Source organism: Equus asinus, chromosome 24, assembly GCF_041296235.1.
Source record: "Equus asinus isolate D_3611 breed Donkey chromosome 24, EquAss-T2T_v2, whole genome shotgun sequence".
NCBI classification, from domain to species: domain Eukaryota; kingdom Metazoa; phylum Chordata; class Mammalia; order Perissodactyla; family Equidae; genus Equus; species Equus asinus.
In genome coordinates this window covers 15,751,963-15,777,600 of record NC_091813.1, presented here as the reverse complement: position 1 = coordinate 15,777,600, position 25,638 = coordinate 15,751,963, and the positions used below count along the sequence as shown (strand labels likewise).

At 38.8% G+C, this 25,638-nt stretch overlaps 1 protein-coding gene across 5 annotated transcripts in view; it reads left to right on the top strand.

Annotated features, from left to right (window-relative positions):
* COL12A1 (collagen type XII alpha 1 chain) overlaps nucleotides 1–25,638 on the top strand; it is a 108,415-nt gene that overhangs the window by 30,507 nt on the left and 52,270 nt on the right. For 3 of the 5 annotated variants that reach the window (XM_070496120.1, XM_070496122.1, XM_070496121.1), the window contains exons 14-27: nucleotides 4,762–5,034; nucleotides 9,940–10,206; nucleotides 10,661–10,853; nucleotides 11,952–12,073; nucleotides 13,810–13,959; nucleotides 14,041–14,160; nucleotides 14,258–14,422; nucleotides 14,996–15,142; nucleotides 17,377–17,516; nucleotides 18,046–18,175; nucleotides 19,758–19,900; nucleotides 20,215–20,344; nucleotides 22,265–22,405; nucleotides 23,538–23,663. In XM_070496120.1, coding sequence (XP_070352221.1) covers nucleotides 4,762–5,034; nucleotides 9,940–10,206; nucleotides 10,661–10,853; nucleotides 11,952–12,073; nucleotides 13,810–13,959; nucleotides 14,041–14,160; nucleotides 14,258–14,422; nucleotides 14,996–15,142; nucleotides 17,377–17,516; nucleotides 18,046–18,175; nucleotides 19,758–19,900; nucleotides 20,215–20,344; nucleotides 22,265–22,405; nucleotides 23,538–23,663 — 2,247 coding nt within the window. Of the gene's footprint in view, nucleotides 1–4,761; nucleotides 5,035–9,939; nucleotides 10,207–10,660; nucleotides 10,854–11,951; nucleotides 12,074–13,809; nucleotides 13,960–14,040; nucleotides 14,161–14,257; nucleotides 14,423–14,995; nucleotides 15,143–17,376; nucleotides 17,517–18,045; nucleotides 18,176–19,757; nucleotides 19,901–20,214; nucleotides 20,345–22,264; nucleotides 22,406–23,533; nucleotides 23,664–25,638 lie in introns of all 5 variants that reach the window. The other 2 variants (XM_014868644.3, XM_070496123.1) reach the window with 2 other exon arrangements.

The following is a 25,638-nucleotide window of genomic DNA, read 5'->3' as shown; positions in this document are numbered from 1 at the left end:
GTGGAAGAAATCTCACAGAGGCCTTGAGGTTGAAGGGTGATTCGAATCGTTAAAAGGTTTTTAAGAGCTATGTATTGCTTAAAGTAATTAAGTTAACTTATCAATAGTGACCTTTGTCCTTTGGAACGATGGCTCCAGTTCATTGGTTGTAAATCAAGTGTGTTTCCACATGGACGTGGTCCAGAAGGTCCTCTGTGCTCTGTTGTGGAAAGTTGGATAACTTCTGAGTTGAGCTCTAACAGAAAAGACAAATTGATTTAGGAGAGGGTTTACATTACATTTTCAATTTAACTTCTATTTTTGAAAGTGGTATGTGAAACTCGGTGAAAGATGGCTGGAATAATCTATAAGATGAAATATAGTTTCATTTTATTATGATTAATTTTTCAGTTATCATCATTGGCTAATTTGAGTTATAATTATATTTGAATTGGATGTGGATTTGCTTTTAAGAAAGCAAATGGAAAAGGGCTAAGGAAATGTAGGAAAGTCACTTAAATGAGGTTCTTTGGTCTCATATGTGGAAAAAAGTAGAAATCAACCCCTTGTGGATGTTCAGATCATGAGAAATGCACCTGTCTACATTACTTCCCACAGCAGCAGCGGAGAGATGCACTCAAGCAGGCACAAGAAGAGCACCTTTTGAGTATACGTGAATACGTTCTATAATCAGAGCAGAAATGCTGATATCACAATTTTAAAAACTGATGAATTTTTTGAAACGTATGTTTAAATTTATGACAGAAAAGCATTGCTATTCCTTATGCCCATACTGGTGTTGGTACTGGGAGAATAGGGTGGATGGGAAAGCGACTGAGAGGGGATCAAAGGGGTAAAGATGAAGGCAGCCCATCCTTGTAGAAGATAGCTTGTTTGAAACAGTTGCCAGAAATTTACTACCAGAGATAAAAGTACTATACAAAGCACAGGTGTCTCGTCCAGAACAGCAGAAAACAAGTACCGTCAGGTTAAATATTATTGAAAACAGTCTCCTTTGGGTAAAAAACCTGAACAAACCGAAATATCACCAAACATCCATTTGTCGGTCTTGGGGCAGAGGGCGAGGAGGGGTGCCAGGGGGAGAGGGCCTTTGCGAGAGCAGAAGGGGATCCAGGCTTGGGGAAAGGTTAGGCACGAAGTGGCAGAAGTCTCCTGGAGCTGAGGCTTGCTCACTGCCCCGTTTCCAGGCCTTCCCCTCTTGGGAGGCAGTCCTGTTTCCTGGAAAGAGGCTGCAGGCTGCTCTTCTGACATCTTTCCTTTCTTTTTCCTTTCTTTCCTCTTCCCTCCCAGGGACTCTAAAAAGAGACTGTTTCTCAAACCCAGTCTAACCAAACCAAGCCAAATAATCTCTTCCTGTAGTTATTGAAGTCTGAAGTTCCTTAGATTGAGAACTAAAATCTACAATTCAATATATTAAACCAAAGCAAATGCCTGGCTAGGTAACACTTGGATTGAATTCAGTAACAGGAAAACGTGATGACTATTGTATAAGAAGCATGTGTCGAGAGCCTTTTCCTTTCGAGACAGGACGGAGGGGAGGAGAGGGCAGGGAACATCCCACGTGTATTCTAGGATGGGAAGGATGTAATGAGAAGCTTCAATCTACTTCTCAGTTCTGAGGGTCAGCCTTGAGCTCATGCACTACCTTCAGGGTGACTGTTGTGCTTGGCTATAGACCCATACGATCAAGAAACCATCAAGTAGTCCCTCACAGTGTCGCTGTGTCTAACAATTTTGACAAGTTTTGCTGTGACCATACCTGTCTTTGTTTCAAAGGAACCCCATTTCAGAGTGAAAGCAAGTGTGAGAGTTTCTTCCCACCCTGACCAAGCACACCTTCCAAATAAATGCCTCTCTAGGCCTCAGAGGGGAGCGGGGGAAAGAAGGGGAAAGAAGGAAATGAGAAAAGAGCAAAGAATTGTAGAGGAATTAAAATCACAGAGGAGATTTAAAGGATTTTAGAAAGCATCAGCACTTCAGCGTGTCTCCGGATGTTCCAATGTAACTGAATGGGCATGGCCTACTCTCTGGCTCTCCAGGCGATTCTATGTATCTGATCTGGTCCAGTCCAGTTATTTTGCTGCTGAGGGCCCCAGGGCCCCAGGAGGTGACACAGCCTGCTGGTGGCCCCTTCTGTCAGTTGCACATATAGGTCCAATAACAGCTGGCCAGTTGTATCACAGGGTGCACTCCAATTGCTTCATTTTTTAGTAATCTAATATTTGGCCAAGCCAAGTTTCCATCTTTAGAAACTTCAAGGGTTATAGGTCTGATAAAATTTGCTTGTCATGAGTACATTATATTCTCAAAATTTTGGTGTAATGTGATAGCTAGAATACCCAACCCTCTTGCTTTTTTGAGAAAAAAAGTTTATCAATGTATTTGACAACTGTGTAAACTTAATATTTAGGAATATTCTTATCAAACTGACTGATTGATGTAAAGAAGCCCATTGAAACAGTTTGTTTTTCAATCTTGGCTTCTGGATTGAGGTGTTTTTCTTCTTTCTTTGGATCCCATATTTCTCTGTCACTGACATGGAATGTTGCAATTCCAGTGCTTGCAAATAATGCCTTTGTGTGCCACAGGCATAAACTAATTTTTTTTTATATTTGCAAACTTAGTGCTCACTCGAATTAGGGTTATCATGCCATTAATGAGAACTCAGAATATTTTTTAGTTAATATTTCATTTGTATCTTAAAAAGTGCTTTTACAGATTCTTTTCAGAACATTGATACATCTTGCAAAGGTCTTTGTTGCAGTTTTAGCAGTATTTTCTTCTAGTTTTATAGGTTTCGAGATGTTAAAATAGTGGATTAAAATCTGTGGGAATACATCTAGTGATCTAGGCTCCTTTCATTTGTAGCCCAGAAATGTCTTTGTGCTTCAACCACGATTCTCATCCTGTTGTTTTCTCACAGTGAAATCATTAGCCTGTGTTTGTGAGATTGATGTCTGTTGTCACGGAAATAAACAATGTCACACTCAGTGCTGTGGAAAGTAGGGAGGAAAACAGGCTGAGAAGCACAACCTTTCGTAAAGCTAGAAGCTGAAATTATTGTTTGTAAATTGCAAATTTGAAACATAATTCCCACATTCTAACTAACTTTGGAATGCTTTTTTAGAATGTCCTTAATGCAGTTTTTAGCTCACTTAAATTCAGTCACTTTCAAGTACAATTATTTCAAAACAACTTTTCCTAACTGCAACTTAGGAAATGTAGGAGAAGAGGACATGAGAAAAGGGGGGGTGTCGAGCAAAGGAAATGCGTGCTGCATTAAGACTCAGAGACAGTGCTGGGTACCAGTTGGGAAAACAAAATAAAAGCCAAAACACAACCACCAAGCCAAACCAAAGAAACACTATGTTTATATTCCTGTAAGTAGAGAAAATATAAAGATGTGTGGCCATTTAAGTAGTAAACACAGTTCAGGAAGAGCTTCAAATAAGAATAGCCTCAAGTACCAAGGGAAAAAGTCATTATGTTCTCGCAAATAAGTATTCTTGGTTGCAGTGAAGTATGTAACTAATTTCCCTCCAGAGATGAGACGTCTTGTAGGCAGAGTTATTTATAATGGAGCTAGAATTTTCCATTTGGGCTTGGGGTCTGGTAAGATGCCCAGCTCCTATTTTATTTACTTTTCCCTCTAAATTCTACCATATACCATAGATCTTTGTAAACCCAGATTTCTTTTTCATTTATTGTTATCTTTACACTTCGTGCTGAAATTTAATTGTTTAATTATGAGTATTTTTAAGATATTCACTTTTACTCTTTGATTCAAGTAAAATAATAGCCTTCATAATTCTTGCAACAGCATTATATGCCATTTGCTTGAATATACAACAATTACTGGTAAATTGTATTATGCAGAAGCAAATAGTCTTATATTTGTGTCATACTGTGGCACAAACCCTAGAAAAGGTCGCCAACATAAAGGGGCCTGTATATTTATGTTACAGTTAAATGATGGAAAGTGAGGGTTTTATTGGAAGACATTTGTGCCTCCTATTAAGTTGAGGTTTCCATATTTTTCCGTTTGGGTTGTATTTTTTTGAATGAAAGAGCCAAAATTTAGTAGCAGACATTTTCGATCATCCGGAACAAGTGGTGTGTTTTATTTTGATGACTAATTGCTTTTAAGTTCTCAAGAAGACTTGGTGGTTTTCAGTTTCATTAGGGTTAAGCTGTATTGAAAGTTTGCACTTCTCCTTTTTTAACTGCATGGATGAATGGAGTTTCCACCAGAAAATGATTGTTGGAAGTTTAAGATTTGCAAGTGGTATGAGATTGTTGAAGTTATCGTAAATCATACATTGAAACGCCGCTTATTTCAATTAGATCAGAGAGGAAAAGATGACGGTAAAGAAATAAAGATCTGTGTGAACAATGTGCTAGGTCATAAGGCGGACTGAACTGTGGTAAAATTTTTGCATTTAGATACACTTTTTCCTTTGGAAAACAATTTTTTAGGCACGCACTCCTTCATATTTGGATGTCATCCTTTACCTGAAAGACCTTACAATCCGACTGGAGGTATTGGGGCCAGGGTGAGAGGCAGGAATCAGACCCAGTTCTAAAGGGTTATCCATCAATCTGTTCTGCTGACAGAACAGGACAGACAACTCAGAAAGAAGAATGGGCAACTTTAGACAAATTGAGTTTGAATTCAGCAAATTAGAATGCTTACCAGGATGAAGGAATATTTACGTATCTAGTAGACATTAAAAAATGATTCCTCTTTAACTTCTATTGTAGAACGTGGTTCACCTCAGGATTTAATTACTAAAGATATCACTGACACATCAATTGGGGCATATTGGACATCTGCTCCAGGAATGGTTCGTGGTTATAGGGTCTCCTGGAAATCGCTTTATGATGATGTTGAGGCTGGAGAGAAAAATCTTCCTGAAGATGCAATTCATACTGTAATAGAAAATCTGCAGCCGGAGACTAAATACAAAATTTCGGTGTTTGCAACTTACAGCAGTGGAGAAGGAGAACCTTTGACTGGAGAAGCCACAACTGAATGTAGGTAACATCACGAGTGTGTTTGTGTGTGTGTCGATACTACCTAATAGCTATCAGCTCAAGTGACATGATGTTTAACCACTTCTATTTTTCTCTTTTTTTTCGTGAGGAGGATTTGCCGTGAGCTAACGTCTGTGCCAGTCTTCCTCTATTTTATGTGGGATGCTGCCACAGTGTGACTTGACAAGTGGTGCTAAGTCCACGTCTGGGATCCGAACCTGCGGACCCTGGGCCGCTGAATCGGAGTGTGCAAACTTAACCACTATGCCACTGGGCCAGCCCTATTTTTTTTCTTTATATGATAAATAAGGACTGAAAAATTAGGACCTTTAAAGAATGTGGTTTAAATTCAGACTCATTTTACATCTAAAAATTATGTCAAATTTTGAAATATTGACTCCCTTCCAACTATGTGTATTTATGTCTCTCTTTTTTTTTCTGATGGAATGATCAACTAGGTAAGAAACAGCTAGTAAAAAGATCAGGAGCATGGAGACTAAGAGAATTCAGGCACACCACACTTTTATAGCTGTGTGACCTTGGGCAAGTCACTTCACCTTCTTTGAGACTCAGTTTCCCATTCAGTGGAATGCAGTCTGTCAGAGTTGTCATGAAGATTAGATGAAATAATAGTGTGCAAAGCAGCAGCATGGTGCCCAGCCACTTAGAGGTGACTGAGGAAGTGTGGTGTCTATCGAGACTGTGATTATTATGTACCTAAGACTCATCCTAGATTCTTTCCTTTATTCCTACCTTACTTGGTAAGGTTAAGTCTAAAGTCTACTCAGTTTTCTGGTGGCTCAGATTTACCTTAATCCTATTAATATTCTTTTTTTTGGGTGAATAATTTTAAATGACCTATCATTATTTATTATCAGCTGGCTGGTGAAAGAGGTTCAACATTTCTTCATTCTCTTTCCTAAAAAGTCATTTGTTAAGCATGGGCATTTCTGAGAATTTATAGGAGAAAAATTTCTTTCTTTTGTTTTGCGAGGGTTTTAGGAAAAGGGGAAAAAGCTCTTGCATTTCTTTTTATTAGAAAGAAGTAGAGGAATTGGGTGATTTTTCTGGCACAGGGAGAGGGGGCTGTGCCATCAGCAGCTTCTGTTAAGTCTTCAGACAGCCTTTTCTTCTCTGCGAGCAGTTTGTTGTGTTTTCCTTCGCTCTCTTTGTGGAAGGTGAAGCCGTAGAGAGGACTTTGAGAACTCTGAGTCAGATGTGGTGACTGGGTGGTGGACAAGTCCTAAAGTGTGGACACCCGGGCAGAGTCACCAGGTCACGTTCTTAGAGTGTCTTGCAAACTGCAAGGGGAGATTTCGGAAATAGTCTCAGGACTGCTTTCCCCTTGAGCTCAGAGACATGGTGTGTAGACTGTTGATACAATTAAGACCATGCACTGTGGCCAGTAGAAAGACAGCAGATGGGAGACTCTGTGCTGGGCCTATGGTTTATGGCAGCTGGGTTAGCAGAGGTACGCTGGGTGTTGGGAAGCGTCTTGTCAGAGTTACTAAAACGTGAAAAGAACTTACAATGTGAGTGTTACAGCATTTTATAGCATGTGTCATACCTGTCAATGAAGTGAAAAATCTTACTTTTTACTTATGGGAAGCCAAAAAGGATTTTTTTTTTCTCCCTAAAATAGAAAGTTTTCCATTAAAGCTAGGGTGAGATATGTTGTACTTTATTTAACTTCAGTTCCTTTATTTTAAAGAGTTAATTAAAAGGCAGAAATTAAGTGAGTTCCTTGAAGACTTTTAAGATCTGAGGTACTACATTTGACTGGTATTAACATATTTAAATTGGGGAATAATTTAAAATTTGGGATCACATTCTTTTGGGAACATAGGTTTCTTTTTATTTTTTTAATTAATTAAATTTTTAAAGGTTAATGCATCATCTTTGGCTATGGCATTTTTTTTTTCTTTAAGATTTTTCTTTTCCTCAAAGCCCCCCAGTACATAGATGTATATTCTTCGTTGTGGGTCCTTCTAGTTGTGGCATGTGGGATGCTGCCTCAGCGTGGTTTGATGAGCAGTGCCATGTCCGTGCCCAGGATTCGAACCAACGAAACATTGGGCCACCTGCAGCGGAGTGCACGAACTTAACCACTCGGCCACAGGGCCAGCCCCATAGGTTTCTTTTTAGACCAACACTCATAAGACTTAAATATCCATTTTTCTCAATTCTGAGCTGTGTGAAATTGGTCTGAGAATTTTATATATAAGAAAGAGATGTCTTGTTCCACTGAAGAAAAATTTAAGAGAGAGAAACAAGAGGTCAGAAAACATATTTTAGCACAACTCTTTCTAGAAAAGTGTTAGACACACATCAATTTATTCAATAGTTGTGACAATTGGTAATGAGTAATTCAAATAGATTGTTCTATATACTATTCTTTCTCATACTATTTTCAAAACTCTATGTAAGGTCTTTATACTTTTTGTTTGAAAATATAAATATTTTTTCTTTTAATAGTTCACTTACCTGGAGAATAGTAATGGAAAATTGAAGATTAATCTGAATAAATTTTAATATTTTATGAAAGTAATGGACTTGGCTGAGAATTCTCTTAGTTTCTTTACCCTACAATAAAAAATTGCAACCAATTTACTCTTAGTTGAAGTTATATTTTTGCAGCTCTCAGAAACACAATTCATGATTATATGTTAAATTTCTTTACCTATTTTATCATTCCTTATTTTTGTTCTCTATATATAATGTATCTTTTGTTTATATGGCTGCTTTCAAGATTTTCTTTTTATCACTAATTTTAAGAATTTGCTTTTGATGGGGCTTGGTGTCGTTTTCTTCGTGTTTCTTGTGCTTTGGGTTCATTGAGCTTGTTGGATGTGAGGGTTTATATTTGAAAAACTTTGAAAATATTTAGGCCATTATTTCTTCAAATATTTTATCTATCAAGCCCCCACTCTCTTCAGGTACTCCAATTATACGTGTTTTGGTCTGCTTGAAGTTATTAGACAGTTCACTGTTGTGCTGTTCAATTTGTCAATCTTTTTTTTCTTGTGTTTCATTTTGGGTAGTTTCTATTATCATGTCATCAAGTTCACTAATCTTTTTCCTGCAATTTCTAATCTGCTGTTAATACCATACTGTGCATTCTTTATCTTATACATTGTATTTTTAGCTCTAATTATCTATTCATCTCCTCGAAGGCCCATCTCCAAGTACCAACACATTGGGGGTTAAGGCTTTAACATGTGAATTTTGGGGAGACACAATCATTCAGTCTGTCACGTGGTCGTATTTTTTTCCTTCTTTGCATGCCTGGCAATTGTTATTAGATGCCAGGCATTGTAAGTTTTACTTTGTTGGATGCCAGCTATTTTTATATCCTTGTAAATATCCTTAAGCGTTGTTCTGGGATGCAGTTAGGTTACTTGGAAATAGTTTGATCTTTTTGAAGCTTCCTTCTTAAGCTCTATTAGAGCTAGACCAGAGATACCTCTAGACTGGGGCTAATTTTCCCCATTACTGGGGAAATAATCTCCTGATGTCCTGGGAATTTTGAGGTTTTCTGTTCTGGCTAGGGAAAGCATTTCTGACCCTGCATGAACTCCAGGAATTGCTCCCTCTGCTCTTGCAGGCGGTTCTTTCCTTGGTTTGGGGTAGTTTCCTCCTACATACGCACTGATTAGGTTGAAGGCTCAAGGAGGACCTGTGGCAGAATTTTGGAGCATGTTCTCTGTAACACCATCTCCTCTACAGCACTCTGACATGCAACTTCTAGGTGCCTTGGATTCCCCAGACTCGCAAAACCATCTCCTCAGTTAGAGAACACCAGGCTCCGTCTGGGCTCCCCCTTCCTGTACTTGGGCTGGAAACTCTCTCCAAGCAATAAGCCAGGGTGCTCGTGAAGCTCACTTTCATTTGCTTCTCATTTTCTCATTTGTCAACTCTCTCTCAGGAATCACTGTCCTGTGCTGCCTGATGTTCAGTGTCTGAAAAATGATGATCTCTCTCCCTATATAAAGTTTTAGTTTTTTCAGGCTTTTCAGTTGTTTCGGGTGGTCCTTGCCTATTTGAACATGAAATTTCTCTTAGAATCAAGAAGGATTCTTTGCAATGTTTCCTTTAGCTTAGTCTCTTCCTATAGAAAATGCTTATGACCTTTGAATGCAAAGATTATTGAAATAAATGAAGTGATCCTGCTTATAACTCTAATTATTTATAAGAAAAGGGATATGTTGGCTATTTGTGGATGTTTGGTGGCCTGTTTCTGATATGGTTATTAATAATTGTGGGATATTAGTAAAATATAATTTAACAAACAATATTGACTGTAATCAAACACTTTTTTATATATGGTGCTTCCTTAAAGACTCAGTGTTTACCAATTTATCTTTGAGCCCTTGAGACAGTTTTACGTGTTAGAGCTCCCTATTCCCTTGTGTTCGTAGTCTTATGTATTTGTGGCCATCACAAAAAATAGTGTTAACTATAGTCACTCTGGTTAGTCATTTATGGATTGTACTTTTTTCTGAAAAGATCCAAGTAATATTTCTGGCCCCACATTCATGAGGTTTAGTATCCCCCACAGCGTGATTGCTACAGGAATTCTTTACAGATGGAAATAAATAAAAATTCTAAAAGCTCATCTCCGGAAATGGGTGTTTTCTTTACTAAAGTCTCTGGAATGCAAATAGGAAATCCTTGCAATATGAACTTCCATTTTTTAGTTATTGGCCAGATAAAAAGAAAACATCTCACTGTGATCTCGTGGAGATTATGCTCACACGCCACCATGAACTGATGGGGATCACAATGCCAAGCAGGGGGACAGAGTTGAAGAAACCACAGATGGCTTCTTTTCACACAAATGGGGAGGTGGACATACACATTTTATTTTAACATGGTATATATTATAATCTTCCTTTTATCTCACAGTATCCCAGGATTCAAAAACCTTGAAAGTAGATGAAGAAACAGAAAACACAATGAGAGTTACCTGGAAACCAGCCCCTGGGAAAGTCATCAACTACCGTGTTGTGTATCGCCCACGTGGAGGAGGGAGACAGATGGTTGCTAAAGTACCACCCACAGTCACCTCGACAGTGTTAAAGCGACTTCAACCCCAGACCACGTATGACATCACAGTTCTCCCAATTTATAAGACAGGAGAAGGAAAGCTTAGGCAAGGATCAGGAACAACAGGTATAAAATAATAATTTTTTTGGGAAAGTGTGTTATATTTTAAAGGAATACTTTAATACATCTACTTCATTTGTAAATGTCCAAAACTGATTCTGTAATAAATTAAATTATAATAATTAGATAGGATGCCTACTTAGCATATTATTTTTACCAATCTAGTTCCTGGTAAAATGATTCTACACATTAATGTTCTAATGTCAATCTAATCTGAATTGTGAGAATTATATACATTTCCACTTGGGTGACACTCTGTTATTATGATTTTATTGGGTATTATGTCTTGTGCTATCTTACTTAACCCTGTTTATAAATATGCATTTTGAAGTGTTATGTTTGTGATGATTCCCATGTATATCACATAGATATTTTTAATTCAATTTATTATCGTAGGGGCTACTAAGAAACCCCGAAGCCTAGTTATGGATAATATTTTAAGATCTTATTATTTTTACAGCTTCTCGATTTAAGTCACCGAGAAACCTCAAAACATCTGACCCAACCATGTCAAGCTTCCGTGTGACTTGGGAGCCTGCCCCTGGGGAAGTGAAGGGCTATAAGGTCACCTTCCACCCTACGGGGGATGACCGAAGACTGGGGGAATTAGTGGTTGGACCGTATGACAACACAGTTGTTTTGGAGGAACTTAGGTAGGAATGAACTATATTCAGTTTGTGTTAAGCGATTGAATAACTATGCAAATTAGTGGGCCTTCCACGGATGATCATTTATGTGTCTGTTTGCCAGCAGAGTATTTAAAATTAACTGAAGTTGCTTTCTTGTTCTTGGTACTGCTCAAGTTCAGGTTAGGGTTTAGAAGGTCGAACTCAGGCCTGAGCACAATTTTTTGTAATGTTTTAATTATTTTTGTTTCTAAGTGATCAGGAATGACATTTTTTCACTAACATCCTGCTTCTTAAAAATTAACATCTGTATCACACAATTTCACCAAAAACAGCTTGTCCCCAGGCAGCTCTGCGGAAATGTGGGGGTTCCTGTGCCTTCTGAAAAGGCCCAGGCGACCTGCACTGTGATGCTGAGAGCGAGTCCTCTCCCAGATTGTGCCGTGGGGGAAAGAAAGCAGGACCCGTGCTTGGTGTCAGCTGGCAAGATCGGGGATGGGTGGGAGGATTAGAGGCCTCGCTTCAGGCTGTGCGGTGGAAAACAAGGAAGTCTGAATCTGAACAGCACTCTACATTCATTACAGTAAAAAGAATGGACTACTGTGCGTTGTCTTTTGTAGAGTTTGTTTGTTTAAACCATTCACTCAACAGTATTGAAATCTATCTAAATGCTCACTATTTACTTTTACCAGAATAGGGAGAAGGAAATTTGGGGAGCCTGCTGGGCGCCAGACATGGTGCTAGGCACTTTAGGTCACCTTGCAAGTTACAGCATTTACCTTCTTAAAGCCCATTGCTTAGAAGCAGTAAGAGGAAAGAGTCTGTCCGCCCCTGACCTGTTCAGTGGCAGGAGGGGTATTCTACATCTGGTAGAAAGACAAGACAGAGACTGGCGCTGTGAGCCTGTAGTGTTCTCTAGCAGGCTGGCTGGCTAGTTTTCCCTGATGCCTCACACAGTGAGTTAAACTAGAATGTGATGGCGAGTGTTTTTCTTCTCTTACGATTTTATGCATTATAACTTCCTCTGAATGGAAGTTTGTAATTCAAGATGAATGTCTTTAACAAACAAAAAATACTACCACTTGGGCTAACTCTCCATACAGACTATATATTTTAACGTTTCAGGGCAGGTACCACCTATAAAGTAAATGTTTTTGGAATGTTTGATGGAGGAGAAAGTTCGCCGCTTGTTGGACAAGAAATGACAACCCTTTCTGACACAACTGTGATGCCAATTTTATCCTCTGGTAAGAAATTGAGTTAGAGTCCCATAGGAAAACTCAATATTATGAAACTATTTTAAATGTGAATTGTTAGGTTAATGATACAGTGAAAAGCGACTATAAAAATTTTATACTAAAATGTATTTAAATAATTTACATACTTAAATATTTATCCAAACATCCAGCTAAGCATACTTTTGACCCTATATTTTTAAGGCTTTTCTTGTCAGCATTGCATCAGTAAAGATGAATTTTTACAATGGGTAGATAATGTACATTTTCTCTCTTTTTAATGAGTAAAATGCAGTTTTATTTTGTGAAAGTAATTGCAGAAATGGTTTATTTGGGCTGAGCAAGCAGAGTTGAGTTACAATAATAAGTGGGCAGCCAGGACTTGGAAAGCAAGATGGTAACATAAACCCTTTGGATTTTTCTGCTCCTGCCACGATTACAGCTTTGATGTACATCAAGCTAGTTTTGAACATTCTTAGAGGTGGAAGTTGTGGATAGAATTTATTTCTAAATATTTTCCATAATTCACTAAAAAAGAGTAGATCTGGGCAGAGCAGGAGAGCTTGCAAAGGCTTAGGTGCTTGGATCAGCCTTCGGGAGTCCTCAGTGCTGCTGTCACGCACAGCATGCGAATGACGCCTTTGGACAGCGAGCATCACTTAATTGTTCTCGATGCGTTGTGTTTTTTTGTAATACAAAGATCAGACACTAACATGGCGAGAAGGTAGAAAGTTGATAGTTGGTAACATAAGCTCCTGGAAGAGAAAGCGTGTGAAAATATGGATGTGGATAAAATCTATGAAAATGCCCAATCTTGCTGTTTTGCATTAATGTTCTATTGTTTCTTTTATGATGATATTAACTGACTTATATTTTTATTTTGTAGCTTGTGCGCTGAGGATGTTGGGATTGTTTTCTCTTTCCAAAGCCCCCTAGCTCTGTGTCAGTGTTTGTGCTTGTTGTCTCTACAGCTCTCAATTTCCGTATTTGTCTGCATACTTTTTCTAAATTGTCTTCCTTCTCTCTTGATTTTTTAAATGTGCAGACTTCACCATCTGTTTTTACCTGATTGTTATACATAATAGATGATAAAGTTAAGTAGTTAATAACTAAATAATATCATATCTATCAGATTTTAAAGCAGTCTATCTTTACTTCCAAAAGATCTAATTTTAAGAGTTGTGTCTAATCTTTCAGAATATATGTAATAGTTACCTAGGAGCTTAATTATTTTAAAAGATATTTTTGGCTCACTAAAACCTCTCCTAGCTTACTGTCAGTTCATCAGCTAATGACCCTCAAATATTGCAGAAAAATGCAACGTCTAATCTTTAGATCACATTAAAATTTTATTAAAATTATTAATGCCTTATAGTTAGATAACTGTACATTCTCACTTAGTTACTTCAGCTTTTGGGTTTGTGAGCCTATTCAAATTTACATTGATGGTTTAATTTAAGTCTCCAGGGTCTGTGACTGTGGCCAGGAAATAGAGTCAAAGATGAAAGAAGGATTTGCCACTGAAATAATCATTGGAGGAACTGATGATTCCTATGACTGTTATTTGAAGTTAATAAATCCTCTGGACATATTTTGAGAGTCTTGAACTCCAAATCACGGAGCTAAGCTACAGAACTGAAACAGCTAGGCAACACTGAGCATCCAGGGGGTGGAAGAGGCATGGCTAGGAAGCAACTGTGCTGCGAATTTGCTTCTTCCTCTGACCTGTCTCCCGGTTGCCGTGTCAGGGATGGAGTGTCTCACGAGAGCCGAAGCAGACATTGTGTTGTTGGTGGATGGATCATGGAGCATCGGCCGGGCCAACTTTAGAACTGTGAGGAGTTTCATTTCTCGTATTGTGGAAGTCTTTGAGATTGGCCCTAAAAGAGTACAAATTGGTAGGTCTGACTATATTGTAGACATTTAGACATTTTCATGATGCTCTTTTGTATATGCTAATGCCAATGGTGTTATTTTAGCCCTTGCTCAGTATAGTGGGGACCCCAGGACAGAGTGGCAATTAAATGCTCACAAAGACAAGCAGAGCTTGTTGCAAGCGGTGGCCAACTTACCGTACAAAGGAGGCAACACCCTCACAGGTGAGCAGGATGGCCTGGTGCGCTCTCAGCTCTTGCTTTTGGTCGAAGCTGTGGCTGAATAATGATGTGACTGGTTCTCTTTTAAAAACCCCACTAGGCATGGCTTTGAATTTCATTCGTCAACAGAGCTTCAAGACCCAAGCTGGCATGAGGCCTCGGGCTCGAAAAATTGGTGTTCTCATCACTGATGGAAAATCACAAGATGATGTCGAGGCACCTTCAAAGAAACTCAAGGACGAAGGCGTGGAGCTGTTTGCTGTTGGTAAGCACTGACGAGGCTAGCCATGCCCTCGGGGTTACAAAAACTGAGGATATTTTTGTAGTTAAAAATATTTTCTGAAGCATGAAAAAACAAACAAACACATTTTCCCTATCACATAATTTATCAAAATGATGTGCCAGGAAGTTAGTTAACTTTCTTCTTTTCTCCTTGTAAAGAGACAAAACTACGTGGCTTCTTGGAATAAAGTAATGGATCAAGAGGACAAATGTACTATTAATAGGATTCAGGAAAATTCCTGTTTGGTTTTCCACAGCACCATGTTTATTTTTGATATCCATTATTTTGCTTTCCAGAAAAAACACCGAAGAGACACTTTTTAGTGGGAAATTGCTGCTAGAAGCATTTAAAAGAAGCTAATTTAGAATATCTTCAGTTTATATCATTTTTTATGTGTTTCTATTTTATAACTATAGATAATCATTTTATTTTTGAGGAAAATCATATGTTCTAGTTAACATTGAATATATAAGGGTAGCCCAAAAATATTTGCTTTATTCCATTAATTTTTTTCTGAGAAGTGCTTTTAATTTGTATACATACGTTCTTTTCAAGGTATTAAAAATGCTGATGAAGTTGAGTTAAAGATGATTGCAACGGATCCCGATGATACCCACGCGTACAACGTGGCTGATTTTGAGTCACTCTCCAGGATCGTGGATGACCTCACCATTAACTTGTGTAACAGTGTCAAAGGTCCAGGTCAGGTTTGCCCAGGCTTTCTCACCCTCAGCACTGTTGATGTTTTGGGGCAGATAAATCTTTTCTGGATGGGGGAAAGTGTCTCTTTTGTGCATTGTGAGGTGTTTAGCAGCATCCCTGGGCTCTGCCCACTGGATGCCAGTACCATTCTCTGAATTGTGACAACTAAAAATACCTTCAGATGTTGACAAATGTCTGCTGGGAAAACACCGTCCCCAGTGGAGAATCATTGGTTTTCATCTCTGATTTTTTTTCTGATTTGTTTTTGATGGCACCCAACTAGAAATGATTTTTGGTTCATTTGAGGATACATGTAGTTTATCTGTGCATGCACACCACACACACACAAATATAAATGGGAGTGGAGAAGAAGAGAGATGCTTTCTTTTCTGATATATATCTATTCTCTTGTAAAGCATCTTCATGCTATGTAAATTGCTTTTAAATGGTTGTTCCCAGACTTTTGTTTTCTAAAGTATGTTATCTTTTCTTTTTATTAGGAGTGGAAGAGGGGTCTTGTATCTGATTTGCTTTGTCTCAACTACAGATGATCAAATTTGATACTTTGCACTTATAATCCCTAAATATAAAGAGAAATTATAATTTTAGAGTTTGGACCTTGAGAAATGATGTAATCTCTCTTTACTAGTGAGGAAACTGAGATTTACAGAAGTTAAATTGCTTACCCAGGATTAAATGGTTAAAGATATTTTGAGGTCTTTGAAAAAAAGTAGCTATTGATAAGCAATTAAGATTTAGAAATAAAATTGTAGAACTGAATTTTTGGTGACAGAAGGTGGTGCAAAATGGTTCCTATCTGTATAAATCACAGGACAAAACATGGTAAGCACCAAAATGAAACTTTTTGGAAAATTAATGACAAAAATTATGATCCTTATTATATGATAAAAATTTCTTTTAAGTACACATGGATAATGGTAAAGACTGTCTTTTAGTAATTTATTTTGGTTTTAGAAAAGTTGGAAAGAGTTTAACAAATAATGTGGCAAAAATGGTTCACATGCTTTGGGTCCTGGGGGTACGTTATTTGTTTCTTCTTGAGTTTTTCTCTCCAGACTTTTGCAGATTTTCTTTTTGGATTTTGAACAACAGACTGACCTTTTCCCTGGAGAAATAGACCAGCCAGGAAGCCAGAATTTGTAGGCTTCTGGCTCTGAAATAGCTGAGAGTGTTGTACTTTTATTTAGTTGTACAGAACTTTGAGTGAGGATGAAAACGTCTTTTATCTGTTGTCCTTTTCTTTTTCTTAGTCGACTATGTAATAGTTGCATTCATTCTAGTTTCCAGACAGTAAAATTGCTTGATAATTTTGTAGGCTTGATTGTGACCCAAGTACAATAAAGGTTAGGATACTGAGAATGGAAATACTTTTCCCAGCTTTGGCTTACAAAGGAAGTGGAAAGAGTGTATATGAGAGTGATTTGCCATGCTCATGGAGTCATTGGATTAATTCTCTTTAAATTATTACTTGGGACATATTTCTGATGGTCATATGGAGCTTATTTCTATTTTCATTGATGTTTATTCCAGATATTGTTCTGTATGAGTCATCTCACTTACACCTATCAACAGAGACCACAGTCACAAGAAGTAGGATAGTCCCAAATGTGAAAAGATGTGGTTGTTTTTCCTCTCTCTTGAATAAGAAAGTGGTTAGCTTCTTTTGCACTGAACTAGGTCCTGTAGGGGAACTAAACATGAACAAGAAACCAATTCTGTCTGCACAGAGCACAATCTATAGTTAAGGAGATAAGGCATGAATATGAATAATCAAAATGATAATGGGGGCAGTGAACTTGGGTGGTGCCAGTAGTGATAGAAACAGTGGAATGGTCAGGACCCAAATCCTTATTTATTGATTATATGTACAAGGTTAGAGAGAGGAGAAAGTATCCAAAGGTAGTTCAGAGGTTTTTGAGTCTAGGTGACTGGAAAACTGGTGGTGACATAAGGAAGAGCAGGATCAAGTTTTAATGAAAGACAATGAGCTCAGGTTTGAATCTTTGAGACTAAGGAACACTTTGCCCACACCCATTCAGGGAGGTTTTATGGGCAGTGGGCCTCCATATGGATATACTGTAGCTACTTAGTGTGTGAAAGGATGTGGGTACAAGCTTGAAACATGGAGAGTAATACTGTTTCAACCTAATTTCAAATTTCGTCACCTTGTTATGATAATGGAAAAAGTGTATGTACTTTATTTCCACGTGTAGGTGACTTGGAAGCACCTTCCAACCTAGTTATTTCTGAGCGAACCCATCGTTCTCTTAGAGTGAGCTGGACACCTCCTTCTGACAGTGTGGACAGATATAAGGTGGAATACTACCCAGTTTCTGGTGGAAAACGTCAAGAAGTGAGTAGACAACACCTAAACCCACTCCTTCCTGATTCTGAGTTTGGGTCCTCCTCATTAGGCTGCTGAGAAAAATGTTGGGTGTGGAGCAAGAGGCATGCAGAGAGGGGCAGAACTGAGTCAACACTGGTGCTTTCTCTTCCCTGCTAGGCAAGCACTTCCATTTGGGCTTAATGAAAGGAACGAGCTTTGCTTGAATTCTTATGGTTTCTAAGAATTGCAGAATATCAATAGGATTTTAAATTAAAACTTAATTAGAGAATGCCTGATATATTCATGTTTATATTAGAGTTGGAAGGGAACATTAAAGATGATCTAATTTTATCTACTCATTTTACAAATAAGGAAACAACAGCTGGGAGAATAAATTGTCTGACTTGTCCAAGACTTAGTTGTAGTTTCCAAAGCCAAAAGACAGTGGCCTCCTTGAAATATAATTTCTACGCTCATTGCAGTTAACTACTTTGTAGTTATAGTTGAAAAGAGGGAAATGACTATACGATGTGGTCATTTTTAAATTTCCCCCTAGTTTTATGTGAGCCGACTGGAGAGGAGCACAGTCCTGAAAGATCTGAAGCCTGAGACTGAGTACGTTGTGAACGTGTACTCCGTGGTGGAAGATGAGTACAGCGAGCCTCTGAAGGGCACAGAGAAAACCTGTAAGTCAGATGAAAAAAACATCTCATTGTTTTGTTTTTAAGATAAAGAGATGACAGCCCATGTGGGATTTTTTTCAGCCTTCCAAATCCTTCTTTTATTCATTATCCATTCGACAAATATTTTCCAAGTGCGTTCTTTGCGCAGGTGCTGGATAAACACTGATTGGTTGTCTGATCTTCCTGGCTGCTCGACCATCATGGGCCCCACGGGTGGAATGGGTAGTCACGGCCATAGATAACTTAGAGGGAAAAGTACCTTTAATAGAGTCATTCACTTCTTGAGGAAAGAGACTCTGTGGGGAGTGGGACTAAGATTAGGAAGAGGAGCTGTGCAGAGGTGACCTGTTTCACTTCTGCAGATGGTCAGATCTTTCTGCTGGCAATGAGATCTCTCCTGTTTTTTGGCCCTTGGCATTTACTAGAGAAGCTCTAAGGCCTCTGGTTTTGAATAAAGCTTTTGGGAGAGGTGTTCCTCCCTCCTGTCCCTGGTAGGGTTTCTGAGCCCATATGAAAATACTATTTCCGGGGCTGGCCCCATGGCTGAGTTGTTAAGTTTGCATGCTCTGCTTCAGCGGCCCAGAGTTCACTGGTTTGGATCCTGGATGCGGATCTACACACTGTTCATCAAGTCACGATGTGACGGCACCCCACGTAGAAGAACTAGAATGACTTACAAGTAGGATAGACAACCATGTTCTGGGGCTTTGGGGAGGAAAAAAAAGATGAAGATTGGCAACAGATGTTAGCTCAAGGCCAATCTTCCTCAACAAAAAGCATACCAGAAAAAAAAAATACTCTTTTCTTCTCCCATGTTCTTGGCTGGGCTCCAGCGGGAAGGGAGGCCACTTATAAGAGGAAGAGGGGGCATTGCTCTCTCCAAGGCAAGAACTGACTCCACTTATGCTTAGTTCCTTAGGTCTTTATCTCTTCTCTTATTTCTCTTCATGGCTGACCATATGAGGTGGGAAATAATGTATTTCATAATGGATAGGATTAATCTGATAATTCCTTAAAACTGAAAACTCAGTATTTGGACAAAAAATAAAAAGCTATATGGGTATTAAGTGAAGAAGAGATTGTAAACCTTTTACTCTGTCTTGTGGGTTTGTCTTCAAAAAGCCCATAAATCCCCTAAGTTCCAGTTATTAATGCATGGCACTCATGAAAATATTTTTTAAAAGAAAGACAAATTAAAATACTGTTAGTTACTTATGTATGAAATTCTATGATTGAAGAATGAAAATAGTCAACTTAGAGATGTTCCAGGAAAAGAGATCGAAATCTCAGCAAGTTGGTATCGATTTTGGCTTCCATATGGACTTGCTGGAATGCCATTTGAAATTTAACCTTTTTTCCTCTGCGAAATAGTTGTAATGTGCAGTCCTGCGTATGGGGTGGCAATGAACAATGAGATGGGTTCGTTTAGTGAAAGGAAAGGGTTATATTAACTCATTGATTTCTCATAGCAACCCGTTCTCTATTTAGCATATACAAGTATCAATAGTTAAGTAGGAAACCACAATTAAAAAATGGGTAGAATGCTAGGAATTAGAGACTGATCTGTCCTTTTACATTCCAACAGTGCCAGTCCCTGTGGTCAGCCTGAATATTTATGATGTTGGCCCTACAACCATGCGTGTGCAGTGGCAGCCAGTGGGAGGGGCGACTGGCTACTCCTTGTCGTACGAACCTGTCAACGCCACAGAACCGACAAAACCCAAAGAGGTGGGAAACACTTGTTACTTTATCACTGGGTCTTCCTGAGACTGTATAGATTTCAAAGCTCCATTAAATTGTGGTTAGCTATGAACTCATTTATAACTTTACACACCAAATGGAAAAAAATAGAAAATTAGAATTGTGGTCTGTGATACATTTTAGAAAACATTGGCATGAAAAAGGAAATGCAGTTCAGAGAAATGAAAAATAAAAGTTGTGCTATAATCTAGTGATTAAAAATAGGCTGTAGTTAGTTATCCCCAGTGAGTGGAAACGTTTGATTTGACTGGCTTATTTCCCCTCTGGATGTGCACACGCAGATGCGCGTCGGGCCGACGGTGAATGATGTGCAGCTGACTGACCTCTTTCCCAACACCGAGTACGCGGTTACTGTCCAGGCCGCCCTGCACGACCTCACTAGTGAACCTGTTACTGCTCGGAAAGTCACCTGTAAGTCGTTGCTAGTTTTCCTTCTTTCCTTATTGCTGTAAACATCATGTTCATTAGGATTTTTCTTTCACTCAGTGATGCTAACAATAATTTGATAATTTGTACATAAGTTATAGGGTTATTACTTACGGCAATCAAATTTAAGAATTAAGATTAATTCTAGACTTATGGCAGCATCTTAAATTGATTCCAGGATTTACATTCTTTTTCACATTTAACATGCCTGATATTGAGGTGTACCTTACAATCCATAGTATCTTACAGTTGCTCTTGGCCAGGTGTCAGTCAGGGCATAGAACATAAAATAATGGTGCATCTTACAACTGATGTTGTTGTAGACCCATGAAATATGGTGTATAGCATTGGTGGGAAGGGAATGTTGGGTGAATGTAGTTCTGGAGGAAGATACTAGATTTAAGAAGAAGATGTCCTTAGTTCTTGTTGAAGTAGAAACTCTATGGCGTGTATGAATAAGTCTGTTTCAATTAAGTGAATTAATCAATAAACTCAATCCCAAAACACATTGATCATCTATTCTACTCTAGTCACCTGTGCTAGGTGTTGGCAACCCATAGGTGCGTAATCCAAAGCAGCATAGAGCACGTGGACTTGTTCATGGTTTCCTCTTCTCTTGAGTGTGTTGATCAGAGTCTTTTGTGTTTCTGGTTTGTCTCACTAGCATTTAGGTGCTTTTTCTTGGAAAGTGACAATGATTGCACTTAGGACCCTTGCCTTACCTATATGGTAGTTTCATTTCAGGCTTGTTGAGGTGGGCATGCTGGGATAGATGATTCGGCTTAAATTTTGTGAGTTTCAGTCCATGTTTCTAAGGAAATTAAGAAGTTGGAAGGAACCTTCGAGAGGGAGAGTGGACGGAGACAGAAGCATGATGGGGCAGAAAAGAGAAAGAGCCCCTGTAGGGCAGGGCAGGATAAATTCATTAACAACAAATAACCATCTTTTAAATGTTAGACCTTGTGTAGAGGTGGTAGTTTTGTGGAAATGGAGTAGTCGCAGATGGAAAGAGTGGGGAACCAGCCAGAGATGGAGACGTGTTCTGAGAGCACCGGGAGAGAAGATCCAAAAGTCCTAGTGGGATGAAAGATAAATCGGGTCACGGATTTGGATATGGGGCTGGATTGCCACAGTGGAGGATGGGATGGCGGAGAGAGATGCAGAGACAAAAACACTGAAGGGATGGAGGTCCAGAAACATGGAGGTGGAGAGAGAGATTCAGGAAGAGAGATGTACAGAGCTGAAATTGATGACAAAGGAAATTGGCCAAATGAGCAGATAGAAAGAGTGAGATATGTCTCATATAACAGAAGAAAATCTCTTGGTTAGTTGTCCTCCTCCCCATTCTTTTTAAAGTAAAGCTTTGTTTGACTTGGTAAAAATTTATCATTTGGATTTTCTTCTAACCATGTAGGCTTCTGTGGATTTTTCCTATAAGCTTATTGGGTACTTAATTTTGGCCCATCTTCATTCTTCGCTGTCATAACCATTTGTTTTCCTATCACATTCTTAAGGGAGCCTAACTCATTTGATTTTATTTTCTATCTTAACTGATTTAAATATCTGATAAAGAAAGATTAGCTGTACATTTATGGTGTATTATTATTTATTATAGCTGAGCAGCATGTAAGAGCTTATTTAGATAGAGTGGAAAAGGTTAACATATAAATGAGAAGTTAGAATTGTAATAAAAATTTAAATTTATCCTATTTTTAACAAGCCTTCTTAAGAAGATTTTGCTCTACCTGATAGAATCGTGGCACTTTATCATCGTAGTCATTTTTTTGGTTATTTTGCTGTACATCTTTAAGTTTTCTCCAAACAACTTCTTGAAAGCTTGTGTGGATGCTTTAGAGCTTTGTGATTGAGAACCACATCTGAACCTAGTTTCTCATGCACATCCAGTACCTTTACCCAGACCTCGGGATCTGAAGCTCAGAGATGTGACTCACAGCACCATGAACGTCCTTTGGGAGCCTGTGCCTGGAAAAGTGCGCAAATATATTGTTCGCTACAAAACACCAGAAGAGGATGTCAAAGAGGTAGGTTGGAGATTAGAATGGATTTGGAAATATTTGTTTTCGCAGTAGGTTGAACAAAAGAACCTAAACAAGTATAGATGACAGCACGTTTAGAATACTTGTCTCTTTATTAATATAGTGTTGAAAACTTGTTAGAATAATAAAGCACTTTTTGAATATCAATGATATATTGGACTGTTTTGATTTAGTTTAGAAATGTTTTTCTGTGTGATATTAATCTCAAAACATCATCCTTTAGTTGATAAAGAGTTATAGAATCTAGATGGTATTTCCTTCTCATTCAGATGCCTTATATGGTGTTCTGCCTTCTATGAATTACTAAAAAATGTCATAATAATGTTTCTAAAAATAAAGCTAGCAAAGGGATGCAGGAAAGAAAAGCAGGAGTTTGTCAGATCATGGGAAGATAGGACCGTTGAGCAGGACAGGAGGAAGAGGGATTTCTGGTTAGAGGGGTGCCCCTTTAACAGTGAGCATTTTTCGAGATGATGTTGGGGCAGAGAGCTGTTTCCATGACAACCTGATTCAAAGCTGGAGCAAACTGAGGGGCTTCCCCAGTGAGTGGCTTTAAAACTTGTGTGTGCTTGGTGGGGGCTCATTATTGTCAGAATCTCAGAGGCATTGACATAGATATAGATATAGAATAGATAGAAATACTTTTGCTAAGCAACCAGTTATTGACTGTGCTGGTCATTTGGATTATATAAAAGCTAATTTATACCTGTGCACACATTCATTTCATTCTGGGTTTCAATTTCAAAAGAGGTACAATGACCAGTGGGTCTCACGGGGTTCTTGTGCATAGTAAATGAGATAATGCACAGGAGAACACTTCTGAAGAAATAAGGCAGTGATATGAAGGGAAACAGGTGAAAAATGATCAAGTCATTTGAATCCCTAGGGAGTCGTCATTTGCCAAACAGTAGTGTCAGATACGGCTCTAGTACACTCATTTTTTTCCACTTTGGAAACACTTAAACTGTCTCCAGTTCCTGTGCTCTTATACAAATCGGAAAACATTGCTTCTGTTTGGTACCATAATTCTTACACTCTTGTGCTGAGAGGTATAGTAAATAACAGAGAAATACCAAAACTAAATGCTTTGTAAAAATCGTCCACTGCTCTGTTCTAGGTAGAGGTGGACAGGTCAAGGACCAGCACCCCTCTCAGAGACCTCCTCTCTCAAACCCTGTACACGGTCAGCGTTTCCGCAGTGTATGACGAGGGGGAGTCTCCTGCAGCGGCTGCTCAGGAAACCACCCGTGAGTTGTCACCACTCTTTATTAATAGTTGGGACACCATATCACATGCCTGTATAACGGAACTTACTGTGGCATTTTGGTTCTTAATGCTATTTCTGCGAGTATTTAATAATCTTTGGATTCATAGATTGTTTTTTACTTATTTTCTTCCCATCTTCTACCTTTATGTCCATTCCTTTTCTGATAATTTCTATCAGTTGCTGTCACTAATTCATCTTCCAGATACTTAACAGGGGTGTGTGTGTGTAGCGGGGTGGGGAGAAAGTATATTCTTGATGTATGTTGAACATTTTCTCTGGAAAAGCTGCATTAGTTATCAAATATTTTTTGAGATCTTACTATAGGTAAAGTGCTGTCAGGGGTAACAAAATATAAGCATCTTTGCCCTCAATAACCGATGATGTCAATGTGGAGATAAGAAAAATACATGAGTTTGTGTAAGGAGGGTGGGTAAGTGGCACTCTGCTTGTGTGCTGTGGGGCTGCAGAGGAAGAGAGCCTTCCACAGTGGAAAGGTGGGGAGAGACCGGCAGCCTGCCTGGGCCCGTCCTCCCCTGCTCCATTCTGCTGCCGCACTGAGGGATGTCCATTCTCTCCCTCTTGTGGTACTTCCAGAGTATTTAACCCAATTACTATCGTCTGTGGGTCTTTTTCTATCTGTTCTACTTTCCCCTTGCTCCCACCTAGTCAAGGCAGAGACATTTATTTTGTTCAATTTTATCTCCAGTGGCTGGCACAGTGCTCAGCACATAATTTCCTAATTATATAGTGATTAAGAAGTTGAGGTCTAAAGCCAGCAGTGTTTGGAAGAAATATGGGAACCACTTATGTAATTCAGAATTTTCTAGTAGCCACATTAAAAAAGGTAAAAAGAGACAGATGAAATTAATTTTAATAATGTGCTTTATTCAACCCAATATATCCAACGCATTATCATTTCAACATGCGTCAGTATAATAATTATTGATGAGATATTTCACATTATATTTTTATAATAATTCTTTGAAATCCAGCATGTATCGATTTTACCTTTAGGACGTATCTCAGCTTGGACTAGCCACATTTCAAGTACTCAATAGCGCCATGGAACTAGTGGCTCCCATGGTGGAGGCGCAGGTCTAGAGAATTTAGTGAGTTGCGCTGTCTTGCCCAGTAAACTAGTGGTGGGATCAGTGCCGCAGTTTGGAGGTTTTATTTCCTGTCCAGCAGCTGCCTCACCAGGGACTCAAGAGCTTCTCCTTTTGTGCCCAGCTGTCTCCATGTGATCATCAGGGCAAGTTGTCAAATGTCACAGCCTGCGCCTTAACATCAGGCACTGTCCACTTTGGCTGTTTTCTTCTATGTGTTATCCCTTAGCAATTTGAGTTGCCTTCTTGGCATCAGTTCTCTTAGCTGGTAAGGGTAGTGGCTAGAATGAAAATTGATGCATATGAATAGACCGACAGCTTTGCATAAACATAGCAGGTGTGGTACAGAGAAAAAGAAGTCAGGAAAAAAGACTAGTGAAAGCAGAAAATTTAGTATACTAAACTAATACTTTAAATGTATGCTTTTAGTCCTTAAGATTTCCTAATAACTTTTACATACATCCAAAGTGCATCCTGAACAGCTGGTTTCTTTTGCAGGAGTGCTTGTGAAAGTGGTACCACTCTCTTTATCTCCATGGGACTTTTCATTCTAATTATTAGAAACAAATTTTTGATGACTCTGGGTTTTGTGTCGTTGGCTTTGGTTACCAGGAGATAGAGAAATTAATGACAGTGGAAGCTCAGGACTGGTGACAGACCTTCCAACTTGCTTGTGCTGCAAACTAATTCGAGAGCCTGATCTGTGGAAGGGCTTTTAATTGGGATTGCAGCAGATAGTCACCAGCACTCCAGAGTTATTCCTGTCTCTGGATAGAGTCAGTGCAGGCTGCTTCACCTTGTGTTTAGGGTTAGTGGATCTATAGGAAAAGTTTATGCTTGGATTACTTA